The sequence below is a fragment of the Hippoglossus stenolepis genome, chromosome 3, assembly GCF_022539355.2.
Source record: "Hippoglossus stenolepis isolate QCI-W04-F060 chromosome 3, HSTE1.2, whole genome shotgun sequence".
Lineage (NCBI taxonomy): Eukaryota > Metazoa > Chordata > Actinopteri > Pleuronectiformes > Pleuronectidae > Hippoglossus > Hippoglossus stenolepis.
Window position 1 is genome coordinate 13,116,213 of NC_061485.1, and position 16,105 is coordinate 13,132,317.

A 16,105-nucleotide genomic window follows, 5' to 3' on the forward strand; every position below is an offset into this window, starting at 1 on the left:
TCTAACTGAAGTGTCGACTGGTTTAAGTGGCCAAACACAATATCCCCCATATTTAGCATAAAACTGGCAGGAATGCAAACTTTGGATTCATCGCGAGCTTAGAAAATTCCGTTACAACATAGAAGCTGAATGCTCGCTCATATGAATAAACTGCATAATATGCCCCAGGTACATGTGAAGTATTTACTGTTCATCAAGATCACTGATTTGGCAACAGAAGGTGCTTTGTCTCAAATAGTTTTTTCTTTTCTTTTTCTTTTCTTTTCTTTTTAAATCACAAACTGTCACAAACTCACACGTAGCTGCCTGCTGGAATTTCTTATCTCGAAACAGAGAGAAAAGAGAAGGCAATGTTATATTTTCAGCTTTTGTGTCGTTAAAAGACCCTTTCCCCCCCACCCCCGCAAAAAAACTAAATAAAAACAGCTTATCACGAAGATCACGTTTGTTAAGGATACAACATTGAGATGTGATATTCACATAGAAACAAAACAAACACTTGGCAGCAACGGATTTCGGAAGAATTCGGGCGATGAGTGAAATAACGTCGTGGCTTTCGGCCGGGGCTGGACCACATCGTCTAGAGAGGAGATGACTGTTCATTACCAAGTGACTGAAGGACTGTGACACAGCTGCAGTCTGTGGGCATTTCTCTTTATCCGGAAAATGTCCCATGAAATGTCATCATCCTTCTGTCAATAGCTTGTATCTTGCAGTCATAAAAATAAAAAAAAACTGTCTGTTACACAGTAGAGCGTTCTGGTGAAGACATTTCAGGAAGAAGAGCAGTGACTCCTTGATTCCACCTCCGGCTTAGACACTGAATACTGCCAGCAGTCATGTGATCCCAACATTAACCGTTTCTGAATACACGTCCATCGGTCCTCGTCCTTGTGTGGACACTTCCAACGTCCTTGGTTACTGTTGCTGTTTCTCAAAAACACCAAACATAAACATATTCTCAACATAATAACACATTGTTATAAAGAAATAACACTAACAATAATATAATAACAACAATATTTGCACAGATTGACCTATTCACAAAAAACATGTCTTCTAAATACGTACAAAGAATTACTTTTTACAACCTACAATAAATATTGTGAATTTTTTGAACAGTTACATAGAAACTGTTGGATGCTGTTGCTTTGGGTTGCAGTGTCTGTCTCGTCCATGATGACAACATGATTTCAGTTCCCTAAGATGGAGGGTTGCAGTGTTTCGGAGGTTGTGTGGTAGACGGGGAGGGGTTTGAGGATGACGGGGTGCCTCGTCCAGCTCCTCATGTCTCAGCCGGAGTCGTTTCCTCGTCGTGATGCCGACGGTTGCGCGGCTTCTTCTGTTCTTTCAGCTCCTTCAGGCTTTTGGCTTTGCTGTCCCCGAGGCCGGCGTCTCCGAGCTGCCAGTAATCCTGGCAGTACTGGTTGATGAGGCCCATCTCCGGCTGGCTCAGAATCGTCAGCAGGTCCTTGTACTGGCCAGCGCTCGGGGTCCAGGCGCTGGACTGGAGCGGGGGCAGCGCCGGGCTGCCCGTCTCCACCAGCACGCTGTTGACCGTGCGGCTGGAGAGGACCACGAGCTGCAGCTTGACGAGCGTGTGCTTGAAGTTTTTCTCCGTGGACGTGCACTGGTATATGCCGCTGTCAGAGGACTGCAGTGAGCGGATTAGAAGGCCCTGCTCTGTTTTCAGGGTGCGGCCCTCGGAGCGAATCTGGAAAGTGGAGGAGGAGAACTGAGAATTAAAAAAACTTAAACACCAGATCAGTTCAGTGAATTTGGTAGTAGAGAAACTAGAACAGCTTTGCAGTAAAACCTCAGCTCACCTCTTTCCTTCTGTCACTGTTTTCCTTCTGCAGGTGCCACTTCAGGGACATATGAGGAGACCGGGCCTGACACTCCACAAACGTGGTGCTGCCCTCCACACCATACTGAACGGTCTCCAGAGTGTTCTTGTTTGCTATCAAACAATATGTGAACATATATTAATGTATTACTTCTGAGAAAATAAAATATGTAAAAAAGATAGAGAGCACATGCAAGTTCTCGAGAGGTAGATAATAAGTAAATGTATTAATTGCTGAATTGAGTGTGTGTGTGTGTCTCTGCAGTCTGAACACTCACCATTGGAGTTGTAACCTCTGCACTGGCGGATTGGGTTGCCGTACTTTACATCCTGTCGTCGGCTCCGTCTAAAGGGGTCAGATCAACAAACGGAAATAAAAAGCTCAACGTCAACATATTATAGCGTCTTATCATCATAAAAAGTCACATATGCACATGGGTGAGACTTTTCTGAAAAACAAACACTATCTTGATGCTCACCTCTTCTGTGAGGCAGAGTATCTCGAGCAGGATTTGCCGTCCCAGGCGCAGTACGGGTCTCTGGCCAGACAGCAGTCAGCGCAGGCCTCGCCGTACACGTCGCAGCGATGGAGCGCGAGGTGGGTCACACCCAGGACTGACCCCACGTACAGTTGTTGCTATAATAAAACACATGTGAGGATCAGAATTTAAAAAGCGTATACACATTCTGTATTAAGCCATGGAACATTTAGGTACAGGTCATTATTTTATATAACATGAGATTATATCATGTTTAAAATGATTCTTTTGGTAAAAATTAACTTACTCGTTTGGATGAAATCTTCATGGTGGTAATTGGAGTGGGAACCTGCAGTGATACAGTTAAAACAGCTTTGAGTAAATATTAAACACGATGATTTTAGATAAAGCGATAGAAAAAGGATTAATAGAATTTAAAAAGGTGACTGACCTTAAAGACCTCCACTTCCTCCAAGACCAGCTCCTCTGTCTGCAAGTCGTCTCTTGGCAGGACAATAACTTTCTGGACTGTCCCTCGATCTGTAAAACACAAGAGTGGATCCAACCCTGTTGACTGCATTCATCTTCTCATATTCATGAAATGTATATTTGAATCCCACACTTTGACTCATCTCCTACCCCTAAAATTTAAAGGCTCTAATCTATTCAAAATCAATCTTTATTTATAAAGTGCCTTTTGTTTGAGGTTACGATACAAGGTGCTTGGCAGTACAATAAAATAATAATTCAAACGAGATACATAATAAAGGAATATAATAAAAGAATAAATAAAGTAAACAAATTTAATTTGATTAAACAAATGTAAATGAAACAAATGTAAGGCTATGAAAGTATATTTTAAGATTTCTTTTAAAAGGGATTTACAGAGAAAGGGAAATGTGAGTTGAATTCATATAAGGGTGGAATGATGTTCCAGAAGTGAACGAGGGCTATGAACACTACATGGTATGAATCTACAAACACAATAACATGATTTTTATATTACAGGTCAGTTATCACATAATGTCAGTAAATGCCTTCGACTACTAACCTGTTCCCAGGAAGAGCACCTCGTAGTTGCCGTCAGCAGCTGCCACTTGGTCCACGGCAATTGTGGTGAACTCATACTCCACGTTGGTTCTGACCACCAGGGGGCGCTTGTGCACTGGGTATATAGCATTGTGCATGGTGGGGTGGTTTCTCATGAAGTTGATAACCTCATCTGGGTAATCCTTTGTGGATTTCATGTTAGGGGTGAAGGTGCCTCCAGGACACTAAGACAAAAGAAAAATGACAAAGCTGTAATTTACCAAATTCCTTCTGCAGGGAAAAACGATGACAGAGAGTTTTCCTTTTAATGAGAGAAAAGGTGCTTTGTTGTGTATTACTTACAGTGCCAGGTCGTGGGTAGGGGATCTTCCCCGAGTACGCCACCCACTGGTAGTTGGGCCCTTCCTTGTGGGCGAAGGGCCCGTTGAACACCATGCGGATGTCGGCCATGGAGTACACGCACACCGCCGAGCCTTTAAAGACGGCGCTGGAGGAGAAAACGCAGGGAGACAGATTAACTCACTCTCCCGAGATAATTACTGTGGGTGCCTCTCTGTGGCTGCTGCAATCTACTTCCTTCCCACGTACTCAGCCGGGCTCTTAGAGGAGCGACGCTGAAACATTCTGACGCACAAAAACACTCTCGGAGCGACTGGGATAGAGTCGAGCTGTCTGATACACTGACATACAAACACCCACGTGCTGCAGAGAAATCGCCGGAGCTCGGGCTGCCGCTGCTGCGCGGTGGGTGTACCATGTTTGTTACTCCTGTCATGGGCCTCTATCATTAGCGCCACATGTGTTTTTATCAGCTGGGTTGAAAATGTGCTTGATGCCCCGAGGACAGGAAGGAAACCGTGACAATATTTGTTTCTCAAATACATTAATCAAGACGTGTTTATTATGACTCCGTGCGCACGTCTCCCTGCTTGTGTGCACTCTGAATCTCAATTTACGCGTCTGGTTGGCTGCCTTGAATTTTAATGCTTTGTGCTGAGTGACAATTCGCTATCAAATCTGACCTATAAGGAACTGCAGAGGCGCGCAACCCCCTGGGCCCCAGATTCGCTTTCTGTCGCGTCTTTGTAGCCTGAGTCTGACAGGCCATACGCAACACAGCATTTCAATATCAGAGAGAGCTGACACCTTCAGGCGGAGCGACAAACGGATAATAAAAACAAAACAGATGACACCTTCCCTCCAAACTGCATGAAAGTTAGAGAGTTTTAAAATAAGCTGTCAGTCACTCACCCCGACACTGAGAAGACTCCGTAGATGACAGGATTCTTGGTGTCTTGAGTTGGCTGGATATACACATCCCCTGATAAGAAACACATTTGTAGTCATTAGTAATAAACCACGAAACACAGTCAAGGAGGAAGTATTTAGATCCTTTTTTGAATAAAAATAACAATAAGAGAATTTAAAAATACACTATTGCAATAGAAAGTCTGGCTTTCAAAATGTTACTCAAATATCCAAATAAAAGTTCTTTTGCAGAAAATGTCCAATGTGATTTATATTGATATTATGATTATATATATATATATATATATATATATATATGACACTATATATATCATATACACAAGTATTTTGATCTACTTTGAATAAAGTTTAGTAGTTTGGTCTAGTGGTTCCTATGCATGGTAATTTATTCCCCTCCAAAGGGGCAAAGGATAAATCTGGCAGGTCGTGAGAGGATGGGTGTGATGTGAAAACAGAAAAGCTCTGCTGCTCATGTTCATATTTTCACTACATTTTTTTGTGTGTGAAATAACAGACTAAAGATTCGACCTCAACTCTGCTTTTTTAGTAAGGGGTCCAAAGAAAAACAGCTTGTACAGGTTTTCATACTAATGCTTTAACAAGCCTTAGTATCTAAAACCCCAACACTGCAACGACCAGCGGCTGGAACTCATCAACACAACTGTCAATCACGACAACAGCAAGTTCACGACAACAGCAACTGATTCTCCGGTTCCTCCGTACTGAGTCGAGCTCTGCTGAACTTTGAATAAACAGGTGAACAGCTCTGTGTGCAGCAGCGATGCAGCAGCTTCACGGTTCTGTGGACCGAGTCCTGCAGCAGGCTTTTATTTGCCACGGCTCAATTACTGCAGGTCACTTTTACAGTTTCAGAAAGAGAAGATGCAACCAGGCCAAACAAACAGCCCATTCTATAACAGGCAGGTTTAGAACGGACAGTGTACTAGTACTAGAAAATGGAAAAATGTACAAGTACCTCAAAATTTGTCCATGAGTGCAATACGTGAGTGAATATGTTGAATATACTAAAAAATGCTGCCTTTTTACAGAAGCACAATAACAGTCCCACAATGAATGTGCAGACAAAGAAAAGTAAATATTCATGTCTGCGTCTGGTATTTGATCATCATGGGAATTTATTAGTTCACACCTGGTTCCGACCTGAAGTCATTTTCATTTTAACATATGGAGACTTTTTGCTTCCTACGTGGGGGGAGCGCTGCTCCAGAGTTGTGGTTACCACAGAGCCTCAGCGAGATCCGGAATTCAGGCTCGTCCTGAGACGGGGCTGAAACTAACCTGTCTCAGCGGGGAATAGACGTGAAATGGAGATCTCTGGTCAAACACGGCTTTAATAGGAGCCATATGCATCCAATGACTGTACAGGGCAGAGGCTGTTGTTAACCCTGCATATCCCCTGATGACTTAATGAGAGAAAAGTGCGAGGAAAAACAGTACGGAAGAAAAGTGAAATTAGTGAAATTAGTTTAAATGAGACAGGTTGAGTAGAATAACACCTCATCCGCACTCGGACACACAGGACCATTCATTGCGTTGCATTAATGGAAAAACTACAGAGAAAAGAGCACGGATCACTTGTTTCAAATGGCCTTGAACAGTTAGGTACAATAATTACCGACAGCAGAAATTCTTTGGAAAAATACCAATTACAATGAACAGGCATCGAATCGGATCCTCTCCTTTATAACCTGAGACCCTTTTCATGGTTATCTGTCGAGCTATTAATGTGACACACCACAGCAAAGACGCAGAGCCACCACTCACATACTGTATTTATGTCTCCCATATCACCTGAGTGAACCCGAGAGGCGGCGCGTCAAAGAACAAACTGCTAAGCCCCAGTTATGTGAAACGCTGATCCTCGTGCCCTTGGCGTTGTCTGTAGCTGGCGCAAAATAAACAGGAGGAAGCTTCAATTCACGTGGCTTGTTTAAAGATGTCACTTCTGACGCAAAATCCACAAACCTGCTTTTGATCAGTTCTTTTTAAAATCTCTTCAGAAAGAAAAAAAAAACAACAACCCCCAAACATTTCGAGGTATAAAAATGACAGGTAATGGCAGCACACTGAGGCAAAAATCAACTTTTGGCAAACGAGGGTAGAAATTCATAACCCCTCTGACGCCAGTTTGACAAGACCTCCCGGCTACAGAGCGAGAGCAGCGAAGGAGAGAAGACACAAATCAGTCGAGAACAAGTTGCGTCACAGCAACTTTTGTTTCTTATGTGTCAGATCAGACAGATCAGAGTCTGTGAAGCTCTCGCTGCATCACATCAGCAGAGAAACGTCTCCGGCTGCTGTGAGCACAAAGACCGGGGATAAATAAAGGTGCTGTGAGGAAACTAAGGAGGAAGGGGGGATGAATAGTCCCAGGATGGAGCCAGGACTGTCAAATTCCAACAGATTGTATATGATTATCTCCTTGATACCCACTCTGAGAGACGAGCACCTAAAATATGTTGTTGAAAATGTCCACTCAGAGTGATTACAGAGAAAACCAACAGAAAAGCAGCTTCTTCAACTTCGTCATTAAGAATGAAAGGGTTCAGGGATTTGTGGACGACAGGGACAGCAAAAAAATAGCTCAATGAAAAAAAGTTTCACTCCATAATTACATTTCAGAAAAGGCAATAAACGTTACCGCCCACGCTTTTATTCTCTGCTTTTGTCTGGCAGACATTTTCATCCCTCCTGCGTCTATATGTGTCGTTTTCACTCTGTCTGTATAATCCTCCTCTCCCCGGCTGAGACACTGAATGCTTTTTCCTCTGTTTCGCCTCGGCTCGGCTCCACCATCTGAATGTACTTCGCTCTCTCCCATGAGTCCTCACGCAGCCACTCTGATGCCTCTGCTGGGCTCCAGCAGGACCCGCAGGAGACAGAACACATTTCTACCAGACGCTCTGTGGTCGAGGGGGAGGCCGACCACAGAGCTGTGGGACGTCAGCGGACTCGCAGTGACCTCACCACGAGTGCTCATCTGCACTGAGGCAACAGCTGACCCGCTGCGCTGGGCACGGACTGAAAGTACAGCAGCACTGACAGCAGAGGACCGACTGACACTGAACGCTGTTACTGCAAAATCTGCAACTAGCAAAATCGTGTCATTATGAATAAAGGATGTTTTCATGCAGTCAGCTCATATCTCTGTTTGATTCACAAAATTACAGTAAATGGACCAAATCTAAATGAAACTGGACAATAATAGGAAACAAATGAAGCCGACCATCACAGCCTCTACTGCTGGAACACTGAACCTGAGAGCTGAAAGCTCTAAACGCCAAAGGATTGAAACCTCTCTGTAGCCTGGCTTTTAAATGTGGTTTACAAGCATTCATTTATTGCATCTATGTTTGGTTTATATGTACGGTAATTTTATTAGCGTGCGTTTTATCCGATGTTATTAACTTTTATTTCTTATTTTACATTATGACTCAAGAACTAAAGAATGCTTCGCACCTCCATTTGGCAGAACAGGTGCGTAGGAGAGAGACGAGAAGATCAAAAACTGGGGAAAAAGCTCCAGCACACTGGCCAACTTGCAATCGGTGATTTGTTTTTGATGCTGCTGGGACCTTTTGGTGCTAGACCTTCATCAAGCAAACATTTTGAGATGATTAGAAGCCATCTTAAATAGGGAGTGACCACGGGTCAGCCAGCCAATTATTTTACATTAAAAAGTTTTTATTGTTACAGCTCTTAAAATCCATCAGTACTATATCAGCACTTTGAACTGCACTAACTTAAAATTAAATGTGCCATAAAAATAATGTTTGATTGATGGAGTTGTGCAGAAGGGAGAAGAGATATAAGGGAATGCAATCAATCTGCATTTGTCTGTCTATGTTAATTTGAACATAATTATTAGTCTCATAACAATTTGTAATGACACTGTAGTCCTTATTTTCTTAAACTGGTGCTGTTGGGCACATTTATAACTATTGTAATGTCATCCAAACATTTCAACCACTTCCATACTCTCCATACGGAGCATTGTCTTTATTTAGTGAGTCCTTCGTGTCATCTCTTGAAACAGCTGCTTCCCAGAAGGCTTAAAACTCATTAATTTGAGATTAACTCGAGTCCATCCCGTCAGCAGGATTCAGGGAAAGTCAGACGACTCAAAGTAAATATTAACTTGCATAATGTGATAATGCAGATTTCTCCATCGTGAAAATGTGTGCGAATAAATGAGAACACACTTTTGAGAAGTCGTCAAAAATCTGCTGCTCATACCAACAGTCACTGTAATTTCAAGATTACTACAAATCCCTGCTTTAATCCTGTCAGTCATGTGAATGATGGACGGGCCGGGATGATCAACAGGGGTCGGACTGATCCCAGCTGCTCATTGCTTGTGTGTGTGTGTGTATGTCCTGTGTGTGTACTTGTACCTGTGTCTTTGTGGGGACCTCAAAATGAGGACATTTTGGCCAGTGCACATTTTTTTGGGGTTAAGATTTTCTTTTAGAGTTAATGTTAGAATTTAACTTAACTTTGGGTTAAGATAAGGATTAGACATTTAGTTGAGGTTAAGGTTAGGGTGAGGGGCTAGGAAATGCATTATGCCAACTAGTGTCCTCACTGAGATAGAAGTACAAGAAGACGTTCGTTGGTTTTTGTATCTCTTGCTGGGAAAAAGAAACGCAATAAAACGTGTAAAAAGAAAAACTGCTGAAGGAAGCAGAGCGATCATCACGAAGGATAGAAACTCTTCAGGGTGGCACCTACAGTACGAGAGCCATGTTAATGCTCAAAGGAATATACATGTCAAGATTAACATGTATGCGTCAGTGATACCTTAATCTAAAGCTGCAGCTTCCCTCGGATTCTCACCAGTACCTTTGCACATGAGCAGAGGCGTAGAGTACAGTAAGCTGCTCAATGTGAAGAGAACTCTACAAATGAGAAAGTTGTGGATACGGAGTCTGTCAACATGAAGTCCGTCTGGAGAGACTCGTTTTGCATCGCTGTGGTTACACGGCCATGTAAGAATTCTCACTTTCCTTCTGCCAAGTTTTTTCTTTCCCGTCAAATCAGAGACGAGCTCATTATGAGCATGATGCTAACTCCATGCAGATGTGTTAAATGCTCAAAGACCTGTAGAAATGTATCTGCAAAACGTCACATTAAGTGATTGTTATTTGACTTTTGTGAGAAAGTTTTAAAAATGTGTCATGTTTAAGATGGTAAATGTTGATTAGAGCGTTAACAGACAAAAGGGTCGGATATGGAGGGAGAGTGTGAAAAAGCGACAATCTCTGAGCCAATCAGCTGTTGCCGGAAAACAAATTAGCCTCTATGGGCAAAGGTCATTATAACAGATATCTGGGCCAAGAGTCCATCATCTGTTTGCCGTTTACTTTTTTTTTTACAGCTTCTTTTATCACACGAGTCGAACGTTTCTCCAAACAAAACTCAAACATTGATACTTTTTGCAGATGTTTTAGGTCCATACGACATTTTGGCTAATCTCTTATAACGCTATCTGCATATGAATAAAGACAAATGATAAAAGGTAATAGGTTTTTCTCTCCATATGGACAGTTTACCTTCGGCAACTGAAGCCTGCTCAAACCTGATTGGCCAAACAAATGGAAATCAGATGGTTTCTGGCCCTAAAATCTCGTCCTTCGCCAACAGATTCTGCATCTTCACATGCAGAATGTGTTTATAGAGATTACAACCGGAATAATAATGTAAACTCACTCAGTTCATCAAAGTGCGTCTCGATGCCATCCGGTCCAGGCACCGAGCAGATGAGTCGAGCCTTCAGAAATGTGCTCCACTTGTTGACCAGGCAGCAGTGTCCACCGTCGTCATTCTGTGCGGCAGAGACACACAGTAGTCATTCATCCACCTCAACACCGACAGTCCGTCCAGCGTCTGACTAGCAGCTGTTTGAAACAACCGTCCAAACTAAGTGTTGTTGTTGGGCCTGTTTGAATAAAGATCAGCCCTGTGATTCAGCTTGGCCCATCTGCTCGGGAGGTCAGCCAACGTCTACTACGGAGGTAGACACTCGAGCCCTGGGAAAATGATTCATGTGCTGGAACTCGACGGACTTCAGAGTCCAAAAGAGCTGCACGGGGCGAAGAAATCGAGACTATCCTTATCTAATGTAACAGAGGATGGAAAAAAAACAAGTTTCATCCAACAGACTCAGAGAGAAATGTTTTATTTAGTTTTAGGCTTTTGGGATGGAAATGTCAGTTGATCTGTTTATTGGAATTGGTCCATATTGTTTCCACATTTATAACATGGATTGAAATAAAAAGCCATTCATGGTCCCCAGAGGATGAAGTAAAACTGATTTAGATAATCTTCTGACTTTTTGTCTATCTCCACCAGTAGGTTCACACTTGAGCGGCTACTCAAGTAAGGATACATGGTGATACATTATAAAGGTGATCATTCACCAGCAGGTGAACATTTTCACTTGTTCAGATACATATCTCAATGAACACTGGCAAACATTTTTGTACATATCTTCATGGTGATGTTTTTTTAATGCATTTTGCGATCCCTGACTTTTCCTCTAGTGCCACCATGATGAATTTAGCCCCTGAAGGGTTATGGTGGGAATACTTGAGGATTACTATTGCGTAACCTTGCAATACCTCACAATACCTTTCTTCTTCTACTACTTCTGAGCCATATGTAGCCCATTCCACCCAACGTCTCCCTGCAGTATGGATCAGCTTATCGAATTTTACTTTGAACTTTGAAGTATAAAGATCCAGTACTGCAGCAATAGGCATGGTTATATAATTAGTAAAGGATGCAGTGTGGTACTGTCTGATTCATTCGGAACCAGTTACTGTACAGATGAAAACTGCACGGATACAGATGACTCCACACTTGTGTACCTATAATGAAATGACCATGTTGCATGATGGCAACAGGAAACAACTGCAAGATAAAGAAACATTACGGGGGACGGCAAAAGTAATGCTAAAAATAAATAACTAAAACTGTCTGTTTGCCCAATAATTTGGTTTATGACCAAAAACAAGCTACTTCATGACATTGGAATTAGCCGCAGCAGCATGTTGTATTTACTGCAGAAGAATAAATGCTAACACAGACTAAACTAAGATGGTTTAACATAACATTATACCTGCTATAGGTCCACATTGTAATCATGCTGATCTAAGGCGGTGCTGTACCTAAATAAAGCCTCACTGAGCTGCCCACAGGGCTAAAGACTCTTATTCTTGTTTAGTATCCATCTTGTAAATTACATACTTTAAAGATGCATCTTACAAACACAGGAGCATCCTGAGTTTTTCTGGAGTCCATGTTGAGATGACTTGAACGTTTTTGACACTGTTTTTTTTCTGTGCGTCTCTGGTGAAAGAAAGTGCCTCAGGCCACATCAGCTACATCATTGAGTAAACACAGCTCAGCTTTGTATGTATGTCTATGCATGTACACAGATGTGGGCTAAAGTAAACTCCACCACTCAAACATTTCATCCAGAGGAACAGAAATAACAGAATCCTTCCCGAAGCGAGCTGTTGAGGCAAAGAGCGAAGATCTAGTTTCCTAACTGGGGATTTGGTGGTGTGTGATTTTTTTTTCTGTTCAGCAGTTTCTAGCTGTTACTGGTGATAATGGGGGGGCTTTCTGTCTGCTCCTCTAAGAGACAAGGAAACAGGACACAGACTGTAACTAACCATTATGGAGACATATAAACCTTTCACTGGTGATGAGCAACATGAGGTTTGCCGACTGGGAGCGTGATAACTCACCAGGCAGATCCGCCCTATCCTGGACTGGGTCATGGGACTCTGGCCCATCTCGGAGGCTTTCTCGCGGAAGAAAAAGTAGAGCTTGTCATCATTCTTCTCTGCGCTGTCTGGGATGAGGTGTGCGTGGATGAATGTGGGGTCTGCAGAAAAGAAAAGATGGATGGAGAGAGCATTAGTAGCTGTGCAACACATGTTCCTCTGCGCACAAGCTGCGTCCAAATGTGAGAGCAGTTCAAATCCACAGTTCATCAAGTCTGAAAGGGGCCTGCAGCTAACTTTACCTTTACATTACATTAACTATCATTTATAGAAATACAGATCTGATTGTGTTCAAGAACAAGTGTCAGGAAGGAGTATTTACAGCAGAAATTATTAAAGCAAGCATTTATTATTATTACTATAATTATTGCCAAAAGCTCTCAAATCCCATCGTCTCACTACTTTGACTCTTCTTTGGCCTATTCCACATGTATGGTGGCTCTTTTGGGGCTTTTCTGTTTCTCGTCCTTTGCTCGCTGTGAATTTTCCAGATATTTTCCTGCTGCATTCTGACATATTACCAGGAGGCTGTCAGGAAAAGTTCCAGAAAATATCGGGAGCAGCTGATTCAGATATTTGTGTTCTCACATACAGCCCTTCTGGCAAATTTCAGGAAATTGTAAGCGCACATCTGAAATCATCTGAAATTTTTTTCAGTCAAATTGATGAAGATTCAGCCACACACATCATTTGAATTTTGAGAAATAAGCTTAATGAAGCAGAGGCTTTTTAATAACTGTCTGGAGCTCAGAACAGTAGTTTATATGTCCTAATGTAAACCCACCCCTCAATTTCTTCCTAGTGACAACGCTCAGTGTAGCATCACAGTGCACTCCCACTGGCTGACTTACTGGGTCATCACTGGACACGCAACACAGAGCGCCCCTCCCCACCGCGACCAATCAAGGTCCCAAATGGGGACAAACCAAAACCGGAGGGGGGGGGCATGTATTGGGGGAGGGGGTAAATAAAGAGATTCCACATGGCTGATTAGCAGGACTCAGGTGTCCCAATTCTGTTGTACCACTACCAGGGGACTGTTGTCAGGGCAACAGGGTCAGAGGAAAGTCTGGGAGGCCGTGGATGATTTAGAAACATCAACCGACAGCACCCCGACGAGCATTTAAAGTGCTGTGACAATCACGGTTCATTAGACAGCGGAGGCTACTCTGAGTCATTATTGACATTCAGTCATTTCACCCTGCAACTACACTACTGACCTTGTTTTCAGACTCTGCAGACGTGCAGTCCACAATTAGCAAAGTGCATTTTATGATTCAAGTCAAATGAGCAGTGGGTCATGTGGAGCAGGCTGGAAAGATCAACACTCGCATTCCTAGAAGACTCTAGGAGGCTAGGCACGGAGGATTTGCTTGGTAATGTGGAGGCAGCACTCGGCTGTTGCCTGAGACATTAAAGCAGTGTTCTTACAGAGCTGAGGAATAAATTAAAAATGAACTGGACAGGGATGAGTGGAAGAAAATAAAGCTGGGTGCAGCACGAGCCGTGAGTGGAGACATTACCGTTCAACCATCTGGAGTTGTACTGATCAGTCCTCATGGCTGTCTGCTTCCCCAGCGTACGGAAGATAGCAGAGTCTGTTCCCATGAAATCGATGTAGACTCCTGCGTACAGCTCTCCATCTGTCAGTCACAGGGAAAGAAGGAGGAATGGTGTTGCTGAGGTGACGTCATGACGGATGAAAATAATTTTTCAGGTCAAAATGGAGAACACGCTGTCGACCGAGTGTGAGTGAAACTTGATTAAAACGTTGCATCATCCCTCATGTCAAAATCAGACTGATGGGCGAGGACATGGGCCGTTCAAAGATAGAGATCAACTGTACATGACGAGAGGACGGCGCCAAAAAACACATCATACCTCAACATCTCATTCAAGTCTGTTCAGTGGAGTCAGAAATGTCACATACGGGTTAGAAACAGTGACCTTATGATTATACTGTAATCATACTTAAGCTTATTAAGCCAATCAGTGTAACTTGAAAAGACGGCTGTATTCCCACAGTTTCAAGTCAGATTCTTGGTTCATATACTGGGGTCAAGGAAATCCTGATATTGGAGCCGTTCAGCATCTCCAGCAGACACATTTTCACACAAGTAGAGTCCAATCTATCATGTCTGAAATCTGCATGTGCAGAAATGTCCAGACCCTCGTTTTCCATGCATGTAAAATATGCTGAAACTTGAAGTGACATTTTGAGGAGGTAAGTAAAATACAGTTGGTGAAACAGTGGTGTTAAAAATCCCACTAATGCCTAAACCAGGGAAATTCCAGTTTCCTGTGTGGTGTCAGTGCGGTACCCGTCTCCCCTGCCAGTTGTGTAAGAAAACCTGCAGCTGATGTTTTTTTTTCTTTTTTAGTGTTACAGTTTTGCTCGGTTCAGCTAGAAATGAGCTGAGGTGAGAGAGGCGCTCTCTGTGCCCCCCCCCACACACAGGGCAGGAGGTCACTTATCAACAGCCATGCTTGACCACCTGTACACTGCTGACAGCAGAAGACCACCCACTGAGTCTGACCAAATAAAACTACCTGTACCAGAGCTGGACTGATTAGAACAACATGTCCTGCTTTTAGCTTATGTTTAGGACAAAAACAAGCAACCTAGAGACATGGGCTTTGTCAAAAAGGGCCTTATTTCTTATTGTTTTCACTGTCAAAAAGACTAAACATGAATGAATCAATTCTATAAGACAAGAATGGGTGGTTTGTCAGTGGTTGCCTTAATCTGTAAATCTAGCACACAACAGGAGCATTGTATTACTTTACAGGTGCTCTAGCCAACAATGGATTTTCTTTAAGTAAACACCATAAAAACTAAATAAAAGAAATCTAATTGAGTAATACAAAGTCCAACAGTTAATGCAGTGAAAAATTATGCTTTTAAGTCATGGGGATGGACGATATGGCCAAAAATGATATCAAGATTAAAACATTTTCAAGTTAAGGATAAATGTTTGTTTATTGTTTCTTTACTTAAGTTTAAAGACTGATTGTTGCTCCTGAGTTAAGGTTGTGGTTTTAAACTCTTCTTTATGAACACAAAATGAGAAACACTTGATCAACAGCAAAGCATTTAAAAAACTGAGGGAGATCAATTATGCGTCTTACCTCCTCGCTGTGTTTGCACTATCAATAAGTAATATTTGATATGTATTGATCTTTTGTTATATTGCTATTGGTGAAAACATTATTTTGTAAATTATTGATATTTTATTGACCAGCCCTGTTAAGACATGCAGAACCTCTAGTTTTCCATAGAGGGCTCTTTAAAGCTGCTTGTACATTTTATATAAAGAGAAATACAACAAAAAAGTAGATACTTACTGATCAAAGCTGAGACGCTGTTCAGTTTGGGGTCATACGGACATTTTCCTTTACCAGAATCCACTTTACCAGGTTCAAGTCGGAAAATATATTCCTGCAATGGAAAAGAATTCAGAAAAACATTAATATGTTTGTTTTGTTTTCCTTTCTCACTTGGTAAACGATTTATTGTGTTAAAGGAATTAATCTATTATTATTATTATTATTTTACTGCAGCAGGTACAAGGCACTTGTTTGAGTTTATGCTTCACAGTAGCATCAAACTAATGATGTGATCAGCTGAGTAACAACGATGAGGAGTG

The 16,105-nt window shown here is 42.3% G+C and overlaps 1 protein-coding gene across 4 annotated transcripts in view; it reads right to left on the bottom strand.

The window, feature by feature from the left end:
- Positions 1-261: 261 nt before the first annotated feature.
- Positions 262-16,105, bottom strand: part of sema3fa (sema domain, immunoglobulin domain (Ig), short basic domain, secreted, (semaphorin) 3Fa) — a 52,008-nt gene continuing 36,164 nt past the window's right edge. For 2 of the 4 annotated variants that reach the window (XM_035151579.2, XM_035151581.2), the window contains 13 exons: positions 15,804-15,897; positions 13,982-14,101; positions 12,420-12,559; positions 10,375-10,489; positions 4,627-4,696; positions 3,718-3,862; positions 3,377-3,599; positions 2,777-2,865; positions 2,633-2,674; positions 2,326-2,483; positions 2,125-2,207; positions 1,827-1,960; positions 262-1,714 (listed from right to left, as the gene is read on the bottom strand). In XM_035151579.2, the coding sequence (XP_035007470.1) occupies positions 1,286-1,714; positions 1,827-1,960; positions 2,125-2,207; positions 2,326-2,483; positions 2,633-2,674; positions 2,777-2,865; positions 3,377-3,599; positions 3,718-3,862; positions 4,627-4,696; positions 10,375-10,489; positions 12,420-12,559; positions 13,982-14,101; positions 15,804-15,897 (1,842 nt within the window). In that variant the 3' untranslated portion in view covers positions 262-1,285. The remainder of the gene's footprint in view (positions 1,715-1,826; positions 1,961-2,124; positions 2,208-2,325; positions 2,484-2,632; positions 2,675-2,776; positions 2,866-3,376; positions 3,600-3,717; positions 3,863-4,626; positions 4,697-10,374; positions 10,490-12,419; positions 12,560-13,981; positions 14,102-15,803; positions 15,898-16,105) is intronic. The other 2 variants (XM_035151582.2, XM_035151580.2) reach the window with 1 other exon arrangement.